General features: G+C 46.2%; 2 protein-coding genes across 3 annotated transcripts in view; one reads left to right on the plus strand and one right to left on the minus strand.

Annotated features, from left to right (window-relative positions):
- The window catches only part of Psmb1 (proteasome subunit beta 1), a 17,519-nt gene extending 10,209 nt beyond the window's left edge, over window positions 1-7,310 (minus strand). Inside the window, exons 1-3 of the mRNA XM_004644610.2 lie at window positions 7,126-7,310; window positions 3,157-3,264; window positions 162-243 (exon numbers count right to left, since the gene is read on the minus strand). Coding sequence (XP_004644667.1) covers window positions 162-243; window positions 3,157-3,264; window positions 7,126-7,238 — 303 coding nt within the window. The 5' untranslated portion in view covers window positions 7,239-7,310. The remainder of the gene's footprint in view (window positions 1-161; window positions 244-3,156; window positions 3,265-7,125) is intronic.
- Window positions 7,311-8,632: 1,322 nt separating this feature from the next.
- The window catches only part of Tbp (TATA-box binding protein), a 17,280-nt gene continuing 12,392 nt past the window's right edge, over window positions 8,633-13,520 (plus strand). The window contains exons 1-2 of one of the 2 annotated variants that reach the window (XM_004644611.3): window positions 8,633-8,859; window positions 12,108-12,250. In XM_004644611.3, coding sequence (XP_004644668.1) covers window positions 12,197-12,250 — 54 coding nt within the window. In that variant the 5' untranslated portion in view covers window positions 8,633-8,859; window positions 12,108-12,196. Of the gene's footprint in view, window positions 8,860-8,893; window positions 9,101-12,107; window positions 12,251-13,520 lie in introns of those variants that run through there. The other variant, XM_023704817.1, reaches the window with a different exon arrangement.

Raw genomic sequence — 13,520 nt, forward strand, 5'->3', positions numbered from 1 at the left:
GTCTGAAGCCAGCTTCACGTTACAGGACTTCAATGAAACTGCATGAATCATATGATTTTATTTTTAGAACCCGTCACAGTCTGGGTTACCAACTCAGAACACCTCTAGTTCTTCCAGGCAGCGTAGTCTTCAACAGCATAGGCAGGTACAAGAGCATCTACCTTTAGTCTCGCTTCAATAATCTTTGTCAGGGTAAGGCAGTCTCCATGAAAACCGCTGCATCCAATGACTGTTTTGTCTGTTCTGTAAAAAACATATTTTAGGACACTGAATTGATAAGACCATAAAACAAAACATATCTTTGGCAATTTTAATTTCAAAATTCTATTCTCATTATTTTCTACAGAAAAAAATATGAATAGCTCAAAAAAAGTTAAGAAAATTTATTGGTAGTACATATGATAAAACCACCATCGTAATTTCCTTAGCCTGGAAAGGCTTCCTATACATAAGAAAAATGCTTCAGGAATTATCATTTTTATATAATAATATAATGGAAAGATAGGTAAAATTTTATGAATATACAAGTTACAGAAAAAAAAAAATCAGACAAAGGCCACCAACGAGACATGCAAAAAGCCTCTTAACTACTCACAGCCTAACGAGAGGCAATCTCAACTGACCAGCCTGGCCAAAACACACAGGAAGAAGTGCTGCTGAGAGGGAGAAGACAAGTACTCTCGAGGAATGGAAGCCGCATAACTTTGATGGGCAATTTAGCGTTACTTAGTAAAGACTTAAAAAGACGTCACTTTCACTCAAGAATCCCATCACTCCTGGGCCTGCCGTGCCCACCCAGCCAAGGCCACAGTCAGGGCCCTGCCCCCGGAGTGTACTGAGAGGGCAACTAAAATTGCGCATGGTGGTCCAAGCCTGTAATCCCAGCTCTTGGGAGGCTGTAAGCAGGTGGATCACTACAGACCCTGAACACCCTGTAGATCCTCCCCTAAAATAAAAATAAAGAATCCCATTACTAAAAATCCATCCTGTCAGTGTACTCACACAGGTTGGCAGAGATAAGTTCTAGGTTCACCTGTGAGCACACAGAACACCCTTCTCACCTATGCACCCATTAGCAGGAGACTGATTACATTTTTATACATCCATACAAATTCAACCCCTGTACCTTAAAACTTGACCCCTAAGTACTGAGATCTATTAGGAAATCTGTATCCGTCTTGTTGAAACCAACTTCACTGCACAGTTAAAGTCCTGCCATCTCTGTCAATTAACAATAAATATATAAATAATATATAAATAAGAACAACAAAAACCAAGACCTCCTATCATCCACAAGGCTTTAATGCCTTCACTGCTGCGGAGGGCTGACAACAGGGAAAGATTAAGGCTTAGAACTTCAAGATGCTCTTCTCAGGTGTTTTTATTTTCTTTTTTAAAGAGAATAAAAAATAGTGAAACAAAACAAAAAACATTAGAAATGATACAGAATCTCCCTAAGCAAAATGACAGGAATTCAATAATGGTTGTTACATTCCATATTGTCTTCAAATTAGTTGCTCAGATTACCAGATATATGCATGTAAAATTGGTCAAAAAATTAAAAAGGAGAGAAAAAAATTAAGTATTAACAGCTTTCAGTAGCCAGCAGAAATCAGCAATATGATTATCCAAACACTTGTGTGTATACACACACATACTTCCCTTCCTTTATTCTTTCTTTTCCCCTTTCCCTCATCCCAGTTACTTCCTTTTGAGCAGTTTCTTTCTCTGTCACAGTTTTCTACTGTACCTTTCAGATTTTATTTACTCTTTCAAGTACTTACACTAGGGAGACAATACAGTGTCCACATATGCAGGTCTGTCCACCTAAGTGCTTTGAGGGATGGAGTTCTCATGAGGCAAATGGCCAGAGTGTGTAGTTTCAAACAGTGGGGCTAGGTCAGCCACAAAGGGCATGGACCAGCGCACATGACAATGCTGTACTGTGCTGTTCCCTGTCCCCACCCCGTAAGCAGCTCATGAAACAGATATTCTGCTCACTCAGCATTACACACTGCAACAGATGTTGCCAAGATGGGAAAAAGTTTCCACAAAGATGGCTTCAAAATTATACTTCCTAATCTGAAATTCTAAATGCTGCACAGAAGAAAAGGAAAGGGCCCACTGGTGGAAAGGAGAGAAACGAGCAAAAAGGAGCTGGCATGACACCGACCAGCACTGCGAAGATGTGAGCCATGGATGGGACCAGGACACAAGAGATGTCCCCTTTCCTCATCCACTTCTACCATACCAAGAGCACAATGCTTGGGACCCAAGCCTCCTCAGGCTCCTCCAAGGCAGGCCTTTGTGACCAACATCCAAATTAACAGCCACTTGACAGCCTTTCTTTCTTTTCTTTTTTTTTGTACTAGGAATTGATTAACCACACTTTAAAAACTATCAAACATAAATCCTGCCACTCTACAAGATGTATTTAGGTGATGTACAGCTATCTGGGCATATGGTGTCATTTTCATATTTTAGGGGAAAAGCTACCTAACCCATTAATACTGTAAGGCGTGGAATGCTTAGGATATATCTAAATTGAATATTCTAGAGGGGGGAGAAACATAGCACAGGTTTTAAAACTTTTTAATGGATAATGGTACCATGGTTCCTCCCAAAACTGACACAGAAATTTAACTGTCACTGTGGCAGTACTGGGAGGGGGCACAGCAGCTGTGCACTAATGCTGTTGTGGGGGTGCCTGGCCCCTCTTGCCCTCTCTCCTCGCCCTCCTGCAATGCCGCAACACAGCACGAAGACCCTGAGCAGAGCTGGTGCTTCAGCCAACTTTCCAGCCCCAGAACCACAAGCCCACGCACTTCTGCTCACTGTTGCCCAGACTCTCGCATTGTTACAAAGCCCCAAGCAGACTCAGATGAACAGACAGAAGGGTGGAGGGAAATACACTAACGTCTAGTCACATGCTTCCTATAAAAGCATTGCTGGTACACAAAGAAAGCAAATCTCACATAAAATTACATGGAAGATTCTTCGGAAACACTTAGAAAACGTTTTTCTGGTAAAATGCAAGATATGTTGTTAAGAAGCAACATAAAAATTCAGAAATTACATGGCTTAACAAGGGGAATCCGATAGTATTAGGTCATCACAAAGGCAACAAGAAAATTGTCATTAAAAATATCTACTTACAATTTGTAGCATTTGGGGCTGTCCCGGGTGTGAATGGAAAAGCCCTCGCTCAATCGGGTGTCAGACGCAACAATTGAGAAATCTTCTCCAGCAATTGCCAATACGGTCCTGAGGAAAATCAGAGAAAAAAATTAATTCTTCAGGGTAGGAATCCTACCTCTCCAAATAGATGAGTGCACCACAGGAAATATTTGGAAAAGTCTATTCCACGTGAACAAGACGATTCAAATGGAGAGACAAAGTGTTCTTGGCATCCGGAAAAAGCCCTAACCCCAAGTCAGAACAATGGCTCACATGAATGGGAAAGCAGCCAAATTACATAGTGTAATAGCCACCAAAACACTACAACCTATTCATGCGAAACACCGTTAGCACAAGCGCAGCGGAGACCTGTGGCCAGGAGGACCAAGCGTAATGTGGTACTGCAAAGCAAACTGAGGTCAGAGAAGAGCCGCACTTCTTCAGAAACGCTTCAGACAAGCAGCTTTGTCTGTGAGACCTTATATAACATCTAGCGGCAGACACTTAGCTATCTGCCAAGGAGTGGGACACAGCAAACTCTTTCTGGTTCTACAACTTCTGGTAGCTTGCTGAAAGCACACTACCCAGTTTTGAATTATGGCTCTGCTACTTAGCAGGTATGAGGCTGTAGCCAAGTTATTTAACTCTTTTTTTTTTTTTTAAAGACTGAGTCCCACAAATGCAGTCCAGGCTGGACTTGAACACATGATCCTTCTGTCTCAGCCTCTTCGTGCTGGGATTACAAGTGTGCACCACCACGCTCGTGTGACTTCTCAAGGCCTCACTTTCCTCATACCCATGACAAAGCTGTAAGACTAGTGACCTCACCAGAGTGCTGAAAGCAAGTAACTGTGAGGTCCTTACAAGACATGTCACTGTTTATAACAGTATGTGACTGCTCCTCCAGTGACTGTGAGCTACAGCTGCTGTATGTGCTCGGATCACCTCAGAGACCCACCCTTGCCACTTATTAGCTGTGTGACCTTGGACAGCAGGGACCACACCTGGGAGAGCTGAAGGGCACAGTTCACAGCATCCAACACTGTGCCTCACAGGACATGAACACTCAGGAAAGGGCAGCTACTATTTTCCTCAGACAGGATTTACAACTAAGGCTCTATGGTAGAAAAAGATTCCCGGCACCACAGACAGCAAGCAAAGGCCAACAGGTAACAATTAAAACGGTACACAATGGTGGTAACGCATTCAGGGGTCTCTTGGCACAGCAGCAGAGGGATTCACTGCTGAAGATTTTGGAATTCTAGCCAGGAACCAAGAACGAGTACAAAGGAGGGACAGAGGATGAAGGGAGGGGAAGGGAATGGGAAGAAAAGCAACAGTAAGATGTACCACGTGCAGGTACAGAGTCCCTGTGATGAATGTTGCTATAAATATAAAATATACCAATTTCGAGACTGGGCATGGGAGCACGTGCCTCTAATCCCAGCTCTTGGGAGGCTGAAAACAAGAGAATCAATCTTTATGTGTCCAATCTATATAGTGAGACCCTGTACTAAATACAAATATATATATATGTATATACATATATATATGTATATACATATACATATATATGTTACGTAGAGCTACATACACACCAATTTTTAAAAATGAGAACAGCTCTATCTGCACAGCCAGGTTTTGAGAAGACTGCTTGGACAATAACACCATATGCAAAGAGGGAAACACTGCTCCAGAAAGACCAATGCAACCCGACAGAAGTACGGTGAAAAGAGAAAAAGGCACATCTAAAAAAATTACAAAAACACAAAAAGCAAAGTTTTGTTAACAACCTAACTGTGACAGAAGCTGGGAAAATCACTTATGACACAATTTTAAATCTGGAAAAGCAGAAGGCTGGCATGATTAAAAGCTGTACATTTAAGGAGAAGTGACCAAATGAAAGAAACAGCTTGCCTTTGTTTTGTTTACTACCTTGCTGAGGAAGCCAAGAATTGAGGGACTTCTGAGAAATAGGACTGGGAGAAATGTGGGTGTCACCTGACAAACATAGAGGCTACTGACTCTGAGAAGCTTAATTTTGTATAAGTTGAGACTACCTGAGCCAGCTATAAAAAATGCCAAAGAAAAAGAAAATCGAAAAGGTTATGAGGAGCTGTTAGGGAAGTAGTGACTTAAAAAAGATTAAAGGGAGTCAAAAGTAATGGATCCAGGATCGGGGAGATGGCTCAGTGCAATAAGCGCTTCCCTGGCAAGTGCAAGGGCCTGAGTTCAATCCCCGGTTCCACAAAAAAAAAGTAATGGATCCAGAATACTGAAAACCTAAAAAATTATCACTAAAAAGAATTTATACAATCCGAGACAGTTAACAGGCAGGCAGGATTATGAACTAAAGGCCAACCTGGACTACATAGTGAGTTTGAGGCCAGCTTAAGTGACACAGCAAGACCCTTTCCCAATGTAATCCCAGCATTGGGGGGCTGTGTCAAGAGGTTTGCAAGTTCCAGCCCAGCCTGGGCACGTTGGCCATATACTGTTTCACAAGGGAAGAGGAAGGGGGGAGTGCACTGGGAAAACAAGCATAAGCAGGAAAGGTCACAAATTCAAATACTCCAATTCAGACTCCAGGCACCCCAGTTCTGTGACCAGGACTGTTTAACTTCATTAGATTTTTAAGAGGTGAGTTCTCTTAATACCACTGTTCACATATTCTGAGTACTAAGTAAGATACTACTTCCAGTCTACAAAATGTATCTTTCTTAGTCCTCTACCAAACTATGACAGGGCTATGAAAGACAAGGAAATACAGGTTCAAGAATCTGAGACCCAGTGACCACACTGCCCTTTAACAGTGTGACCAAGGCTATAACCAATCCTTCACGCTGTAACATACTCCAGCAATCTGCATGCTGAACAAAATTTACACAAATTCAACATTCGTGTAAATTAAGAAACCGTGAAAGTAGGACTTGTATGTTTTAATGTGCGAAGTCTGATAACTAAAAGTACGGCCTGGGGACCAGCCAAATAGCTAGGCAGATTAAAGCGCCTACAAGCAGGCACGGGGTCCGGAGTTCCGACCCTGCTGTGCCAGCCCCACCCCGGGGGCGCAATGGGATGGCAAATGAGACTGGGCGTGGCGCCGCGCGCCTGTAATCCCAGCTCTTGGAAGCTGTGAACGGGGGAATCACTACGAGTCCTATCTAGTAGTGAGACCCTGAATACCCTGTAGACCCTTCCCTAAAAAATACTAAATAAATAAATAAATGATAAAGCTACATTCCTGACCACTTTAATTCACAGGTCCTAAATACGGCCGTCAAGAGGGCCGGGGAGATGGCTCAGTGGAATAGCACTTTCCTGGCAAGCGCAAGGGCCGAGTTGAATCCCCGGTTCTGCAAAAAAAAAATTAAAATAAAATAAACAACTCAGTGGGCTAAGCACCTGCTTAGGCAAGCGCAGGGGCCGGGGTTCGATCCCCAGCACCACAGGCCGCGCTGAGAGGGCAGAGACGGGTATAGTGGCGCAGGCCTGTAATCCCAGCACTAGGGAGGCTGAAAACAGAAAGATCACTACAGGCCTGAGCTGCGTAGTGAGACCCTGTACCAAATACGATACTGTAAAAAAGCCCTAAGTAGCGTCTTTCAGTTATTAAGAAAAAGCATTACTTGACATTAAGCTGGTGAGGAAGAACAAGGCACCGTGAGCCTAACGGAACAATCCACAAATCAGAAGGTCCCTCTCTTGTGAGCAGGAAGGGCACCGACCTGCACCTGCCAACCAACCCCTTTCACCCGCGAGCGGTGAGGCGGCCGCCGCCGGCACGACCACGCGCACGCTCACGCCGCGCTCCGCAACGCGTCAGGGCCCACGAAGCCCGAGGGCCGCGCGCGGGCATGGCAGCTGCGGGAGGGCGCGGGCGGCCGGCCGGCGGGGACCCGCGAGCCGGGAAGCGCCGGGGGGGAGCGCGAGGACCCGGGCGCTTACCCTCCGTTAAAGGCGTAGGGCGAGAACCGCTGCTGCAGCGGGCCCGCCGCGCCGTACGGCTCCGCCGCCAGCTCCCGGCCGGGCCCCGAGTGGGAGGCTACAGTCGACAACATCGCGCCGCGCGTCCCCCACAGTCCCTCTGCTGTCTCACGGCAAGATGGCGGGCGCGACCGGAAGCCGCGCGACTTCCGGCCTCCTCGGGCGCCTCTAGCCGGCTCTCGTCGCTGCTCTGGAGGCCGCTCAGGCGCGGGGCGGGGCGAGCCGGGCGCCCCCCGTCCCGAAGGCAGCGCCGGACAGCCCTGAAAGCATGGCCAGGACGCGCAGTCCCCGAGAGTCGAGGGAATGGACACGGACGGGCCCCAGACGGGCCTGTGCACCCCTCGGGGCTCAGCGGTGCCGCGGGCTTGCGCCCCGGGGGCCGCAGGACTCGACGTTCACAGGGCCGTGTTCTTTAATGGCGCCAGACTGGACGCGAGTCCAGTTGCCATAAACAGAACGAGTAAGTTAGCCGAGGCGCAGTCATCCTGTGGGACGGCCCGCAGCGAAGCAGCGCACCGGCCGGAGCCAGCCGGGAGGCTCGGGGGAGACGCCGGGCGACGCCGGCGACGGGAGCCTGCCAGGTGCGCGTCCCGCCCAGCGCGTGCTGCGTGGTGGCTCGGTCGTGGCGAGGAGAAAGGCCTGGTGGGGATCGTGGTGCTCGCAATTTTCTGTTTCGTGTCTTACAACTATTTGTCAAACTGCACGTCTTAAGAGATTTTCTGGTACGAATGTTATCTTTTCAGCCAAAAATGCAAGCAGACAAACGAGAACTGGCTAATTAATGTCAAGTGGACTATCTGATGTGTACATGCGATTCTGGAGCCAGAAAAGATTTTTTAAAAAATTAATTGTTTAAAATGTTTGTTAATTGAAAAGGATAAGAAAAAATATTTTCTTCACTACCTATGGACAGATGAGTACACTGTACTTATTCGGGTCTCCACTGGTTAACACAGCGCCAGGCGCTGGCCTGGACATGAAAAACAAGTGTGGATTTTCTTGTCCTTAAGGAACTCGGAAAGTCAAAGTGCACAAGAAGGTAGTAGCACAATTAAAATATTGTATAAGCACAAGCTATCAGGTTTGGTTTTCTTTATTCCCCAGATTTGATTAGCTAACATTCCTTGCAAGCATCATAAGGAATACGTGCTGGCCAAAGGTAGCATCGCCAATAGGTTAAAAAACAAGACAAATAACAAAACCCAACCTTTGAAAAAAAACAAAACGGTATCTCGGCCGGCCAGATAGCTCAGCGGATTAAAGCTCCCGTTTAGGCCGACGCAGGAAACGGGGTTCGATCCCCCGCGTGCGTGCCGGTCCCGCCCCCGGATCGCGCGCCTGTTATCCCGGCGCTAGGGAGGCTGAGAGTCCGATCGACGTAGCGAGAACCTGTAGACCCTGTACTAAGTACATTAAAAAGAAAAAAAAAAAAAACCTAAAAATTGGTATCTCCCTCGCGGGCCGAGGGACAACTGGAAAAGGCTGGGGCCCCGAGGCAGTCCCAGAGGTCGCCGCTCCTGACCGCGTCTCCGCGAGCTCCGCCGGCTGCGGCGGGCCGGGGCGGGCGGAAGTGACGTTATCAGCGCGCGCCGGGCGCTCAGTGGGGTCGGGAAGGGTCGCGCGGGCGGGCGTCCGGGCTGGCTGTGGTTTAACTTCGTTTCCGCGCGCTCGTTGTCATCTCTCCAGCGACTCCAGGTAACGGTTTCCTTCTCTTTTCCTGTTTTCTGAGGCCGTGGGCGAAGGCGGCCACTGCCGCGAGACGGACGACGGAGGCCGGCGACGAGCGCAGGCGACCGCAGGGAGCGCTCCTCCCTCCGCGCGCCGCGGCCCCTGGCCTGTACCCGCCGCCTGGCTGCGACTCCGCCGGGTCCTCGGCCGTGGCGTCCGCTCCGCGAGTCAGGGTTCCGGGACGGCCGGCCCAGGACAGCGTGCACACGTAAGACCCCGACGGTGCCCTGTGCGGCTTCCCCTTGCTCCTTGCTGGGGGGGCCGACTTCACCCCGGCCGTGCTGTCCCGCTTGCTACTAGCGGGCGTGGTTTTATCATAAAGTTGTCCTTGATACTTTTAAAACATATTGTCAGAAGTTTGTTACTTCGAACAAGATTTCGCTTGAGGTACAAGCATACGTACGCGCGCACCACTGTTAGTTACAAGGTCTGGGTCCTTGGGCTCAGGCCGGCTGAGTGTCCCAACTAGATAGGCTTTTGGGGAAGAAGTTATTATGCCTGAGGTATAGGGCCGCTAGAGGGCTGTGCCAAATTAATTTGATCGCCTTCCAAAGTCTCCAGCTTGATGCTTTGGTTTCCAAAAGGTGCAAACAGTTGTTTTCAAAGGATAAGTCCGTGCAGTGGCCACTGTGTGTGTTTGGTGCCATTGCTGGAACTGAGTTGAGCTCTGAGTGGTCTACAGAGTCTTCCACCTTGTGCAACAACCAGTTCTTTCTGTAGACTCTTAAGTTTACAAAAAGTGGTCGGGACCACAAACGGCCCTGGATGAGTCTCAGGTCCTACTTGGGCTCTAAATCATAACCTGTCTCTTGGCTCAATAATGGCAGTTGGTGCCTTGAACTGAATTTTCAGCCTCCAGTGTTTTCCTCTCAAATTTACCTACTCACTTGCACTTCAGAATTCTGTAACTGATTTTCTTATCTATATAATAGCATGTAACACTTTTTTTTTTCCCCCCCAGACAGATTCAGCTGGCTATGTAGTTTAGTCTGGCCTGGAATTCACAGTGACCTTCTCCACTCAGCCTCCCAAATGCTGGTCTACTTGACCTAGGGATTGTATCATTTTTTACTGAGCCATCTGCCCGGCCTCCATTTTTTAATTTATTTTTATGTAAAGGTCTCACTACTCTGTAGTGATCCTCCTGTTTTCGGTCTCCCAAACGCTGGGCCTAGGGGTGGAGCTAGAAGAGGATGACACACCGGGGATTGAACCCGGGTCCCTGCATCTGCCTAAACAGGCACTTTAGTCTGCTGAGCCATCTGGCCGGCCACTAGGCAGTGTATTGCTTTCTTTTTTATTTATTTATTTATTTATTTATGTGTGTGTGTGGCCAGCTCAACCCACCAGGGGGCGGGCTGGCTGGCATGTGGTGCTGGGGGATTGAACCGCAGTCCCTGTGCTTTGCTAAGCTTGTTCTAAGTAGGTGCTTTAGACCACTGAGCCATCTCACCAGCCCCAGTGTATTGCTTTCAACGTTGTGTCTGCAGCACTTCTGTTACAACAGTGTCAGAAAAAAAAAGTGTAAGTTTCTTATCGCTCCAATACATTTTCAAAAGCAGAGCTTTCCTTGATCTCTTTTTTTAGTGATGTTTGTAGGATAGTCTTTGGAGTCCTTTGCCTTCTGCAAGCGATTGTCACATTCTTTCATTGATTCAGCAAATGTCTGAATATCTCTGTACCAGTGAATGGAATGTGGATCTTTGGACAGTAGTCTGAGAATAATTTTGCAACCTGTGAGCTCTACTTGAGAATATCTTACTAAATAAGAAATGTTTGAACTGAAATTTAATGATAATAGCTAATATTTGGCCTATTCTAAGCTATGTAATGAGACATATTTTAGTGAGTTAACTCAGTTAATTCTATGCTCACAGCATCCTTGAACAAGTTATAGGTCTGTCTGAACAGAACTGATTAATAGAGGGGAAAAGGAGAGTCCTCGGTGCTGGGGATTTAGCTCTGGGTAGAGTGCTTCTAGCATGGTTGAGGCCCTAGGTCCTACTCCCAGCAGCCTCTTCCTCCACAGTCTTTTAGTAGTCATTGTTGGAAATAATTACAGATGCATAAGCAATAAAGACGTGGTTTGGAGCCGGGGAGATGGCTCAGTGGCATAAGTGCGTACCTGGTAAGGGCAAGGGCCTGAGTTCAATGCCCAGCTCCCCCCCCCCAAAAAAAAAAGAGATGATGATTTAAGCAAAGCAGATCTACACATGGTTCACACTGATGTATTACCTTTATTAAAATATGTTTTAGTTATTGTATCCACATGTCTTCTTTCACAGATGTTTTATTGATGTTAGAGCTCAGTAAATGCTAAAGTATATTGGGTCTGGATCTGTATTTATTGAACTTACATGCCTAAGACATTGTGGAGCCGTACAATTGAGTGGAATATTTTAAAACCTGAACTTGGCCTAACAGTGCTCTATATACATACAGTGCATTATATCCGTGTTCTATGGTGATAGTATAATTTGCTTAAGCACTAGTTTTCTCCCTGCGTGTGGTAATGCACTGCCTGTAATCCCAGCACTTGAGAGGCTGGGGCAGGAGGATCAATAGGAGTTCAAGACTAGCCTGAATTGCATACTTTTTGAGAACCCTGTTTCAAAAAGACAAAACAAAGAGAAACAATAACTAATGGGCCAACTGGATAGCTCAGTGGATTAAAGTGCCTGCTTAGGCAGCCTCAGGGCTGGGGAACCACCCCCCATCCCCTTTTGTGCTGGCTTGGCCTGATAATCATAGTGATTATCCTGTTTTCAGTCTCCCAGTTGCTGGGATTACAGGTGTGGCAATCCCAGTATAATCCCAACACTTGGGAGACTGAAAACAGGATAATAAGTATGAGCCCAATTGGTGTGAGACCCTGTAGACCCTATACTAAATACATTGAGAAAGAGAGAGAGAGAGAATAAATGAATGAATGAATGAATGAATGAATATGAATTAGTTGTCTCTTAGCTTTCCCCAAAAATTTCTTGCACTTGTTATGACACCTTTAGGTAATTCTGCATATTGTCATGAAAAACATGAAAGAAGAGTGTGGACTTTTGGGTTTAAGAAAAAAAAAGTGTTCCAAAATCTCATTGTTTTCCTTAGTTTACTTTGTGTACCACAAAACTGTGGTGATAGACTATATGGGCTCGTGTGTGTGTGTGTGTGTGTGTGTGTGTGTGTGTGTGTCTTACCTTAAATTTTTTTCTTCTGAGCAGTGTCACACTTTCTTGGTGTGGAAGTTTCTAAGAAGAGTGTCCTGGGGATGCTGTAGGAAGACTGAGTGCTGAAGAAGGTCAGCATCATGGATCAGAACAACAGCCTGCCGCCTTACGCTCAGGGCCTGGCCTCTCCCCAGGTAAGAGAGCCGGTGGGCACATGCGTGTGTCCTGAGCGACAGACATATCATAGGGCACACAGTTGCTTACCTGTGACTGAAAATGAGTTTGGGTTTTTTCAGGCTCTGGATTTTGGGAATGTTGTGTTAGTCTTCGAATGGGTGCAGTATTTTATTTGGCCATTAGTTTGAAAGTTAAAATGTTTTTGTCTATAAAACAGTTTTGTGACAAGCACTGAGAGGAGAAAGTCCCAAGTGATTCTAAAAGTCCTTGACTTTGAAAGTTACCTTCACCAAATTATTTTCAAATTTTATCTTTTCCTTTTTATGTAAAAAGTTCTAAATCACATGCCTTTTTAAAATTTAGTAACTTCTGATGAGATATAACTCAGATACAATTAAAAAACACCATTTTAGGTGTGCTTTTCCTGGTGTGCTGTGCCGGCCCCATCCCGGGGTGCACTGAGACAACAATGGAGACTGGGTAGCACACGCCTATAATCCCAGCACTTGGGAGGCTGAAAACAACAGGATCAGTACAAGTCCGATCTGTATAGTGTGACCCTGTAGACCCTGTACTAAATACATTAAAAAAAAAAAAAAAAAAAGCTGTACCTTTTGATAATTGTGTCTCCCTGTGTAAGTTGTAGACCATTCCATTTACCCTAAAACGTCCCTTCTTGCCCTTCGCAGTTGTCTCTTGGCCTTAGGTGACTACTAAATCTGTTCTTCAGTGCTAAAGATTAGTTTTGCCTACGGGTCGGGGAGATAGCTCAGTAAAATAAGCGCTACCCTGGCAAGCACAAGGGCCTGAGTTCAATTCCCAGTTCCACAAAAAAAACAAAATTCACCTAAAAAAAAAAAAAAAAAACACAAGTAAGTTGGGACCCCAGGGTGAAGGATGGGGTCTTCAACTAGGAGAGGGACAAAGAAAACCAAATGTAAATCACGGACATTAACTAAAGTTCCTAATCAGTTTTGGTAAAAAGTACAGGAAATACTGTTTACAAGAGCCATTAAAAGGCAGGCTTAGTGGCATACATCTGTAATCCTAGCACTGAGGGAAGCTGAGGCAGAGGGATGGCAAGTTGGAGTACCAACTGGACAAGTGAGCAAAACCCTGTCTCAAAATAAAAATACAAGATGGACTGGGAACCCAACTCAGTGATATAGTAGAGTACTCCTAGATCTGATCCCTAGCACTGCAGAAGGAAGGAAGGAAGCAAGCAAGCAAGCAGGCAGGCAGGCAAGCAAACAGGCAAGCAAAAAACCCCCCCCAAAACTGCAAAAA

The sequence above is a fragment of the Octodon degus genome, unplaced genomic scaffold (assembly GCF_000260255.1).
Source record: "Octodon degus isolate 3935 unplaced genomic scaffold, OctDeg1.0 scaffold00205, whole genome shotgun sequence".
NCBI classification, from domain to species: domain Eukaryota; kingdom Metazoa; phylum Chordata; class Mammalia; order Rodentia; family Octodontidae; genus Octodon; species Octodon degus.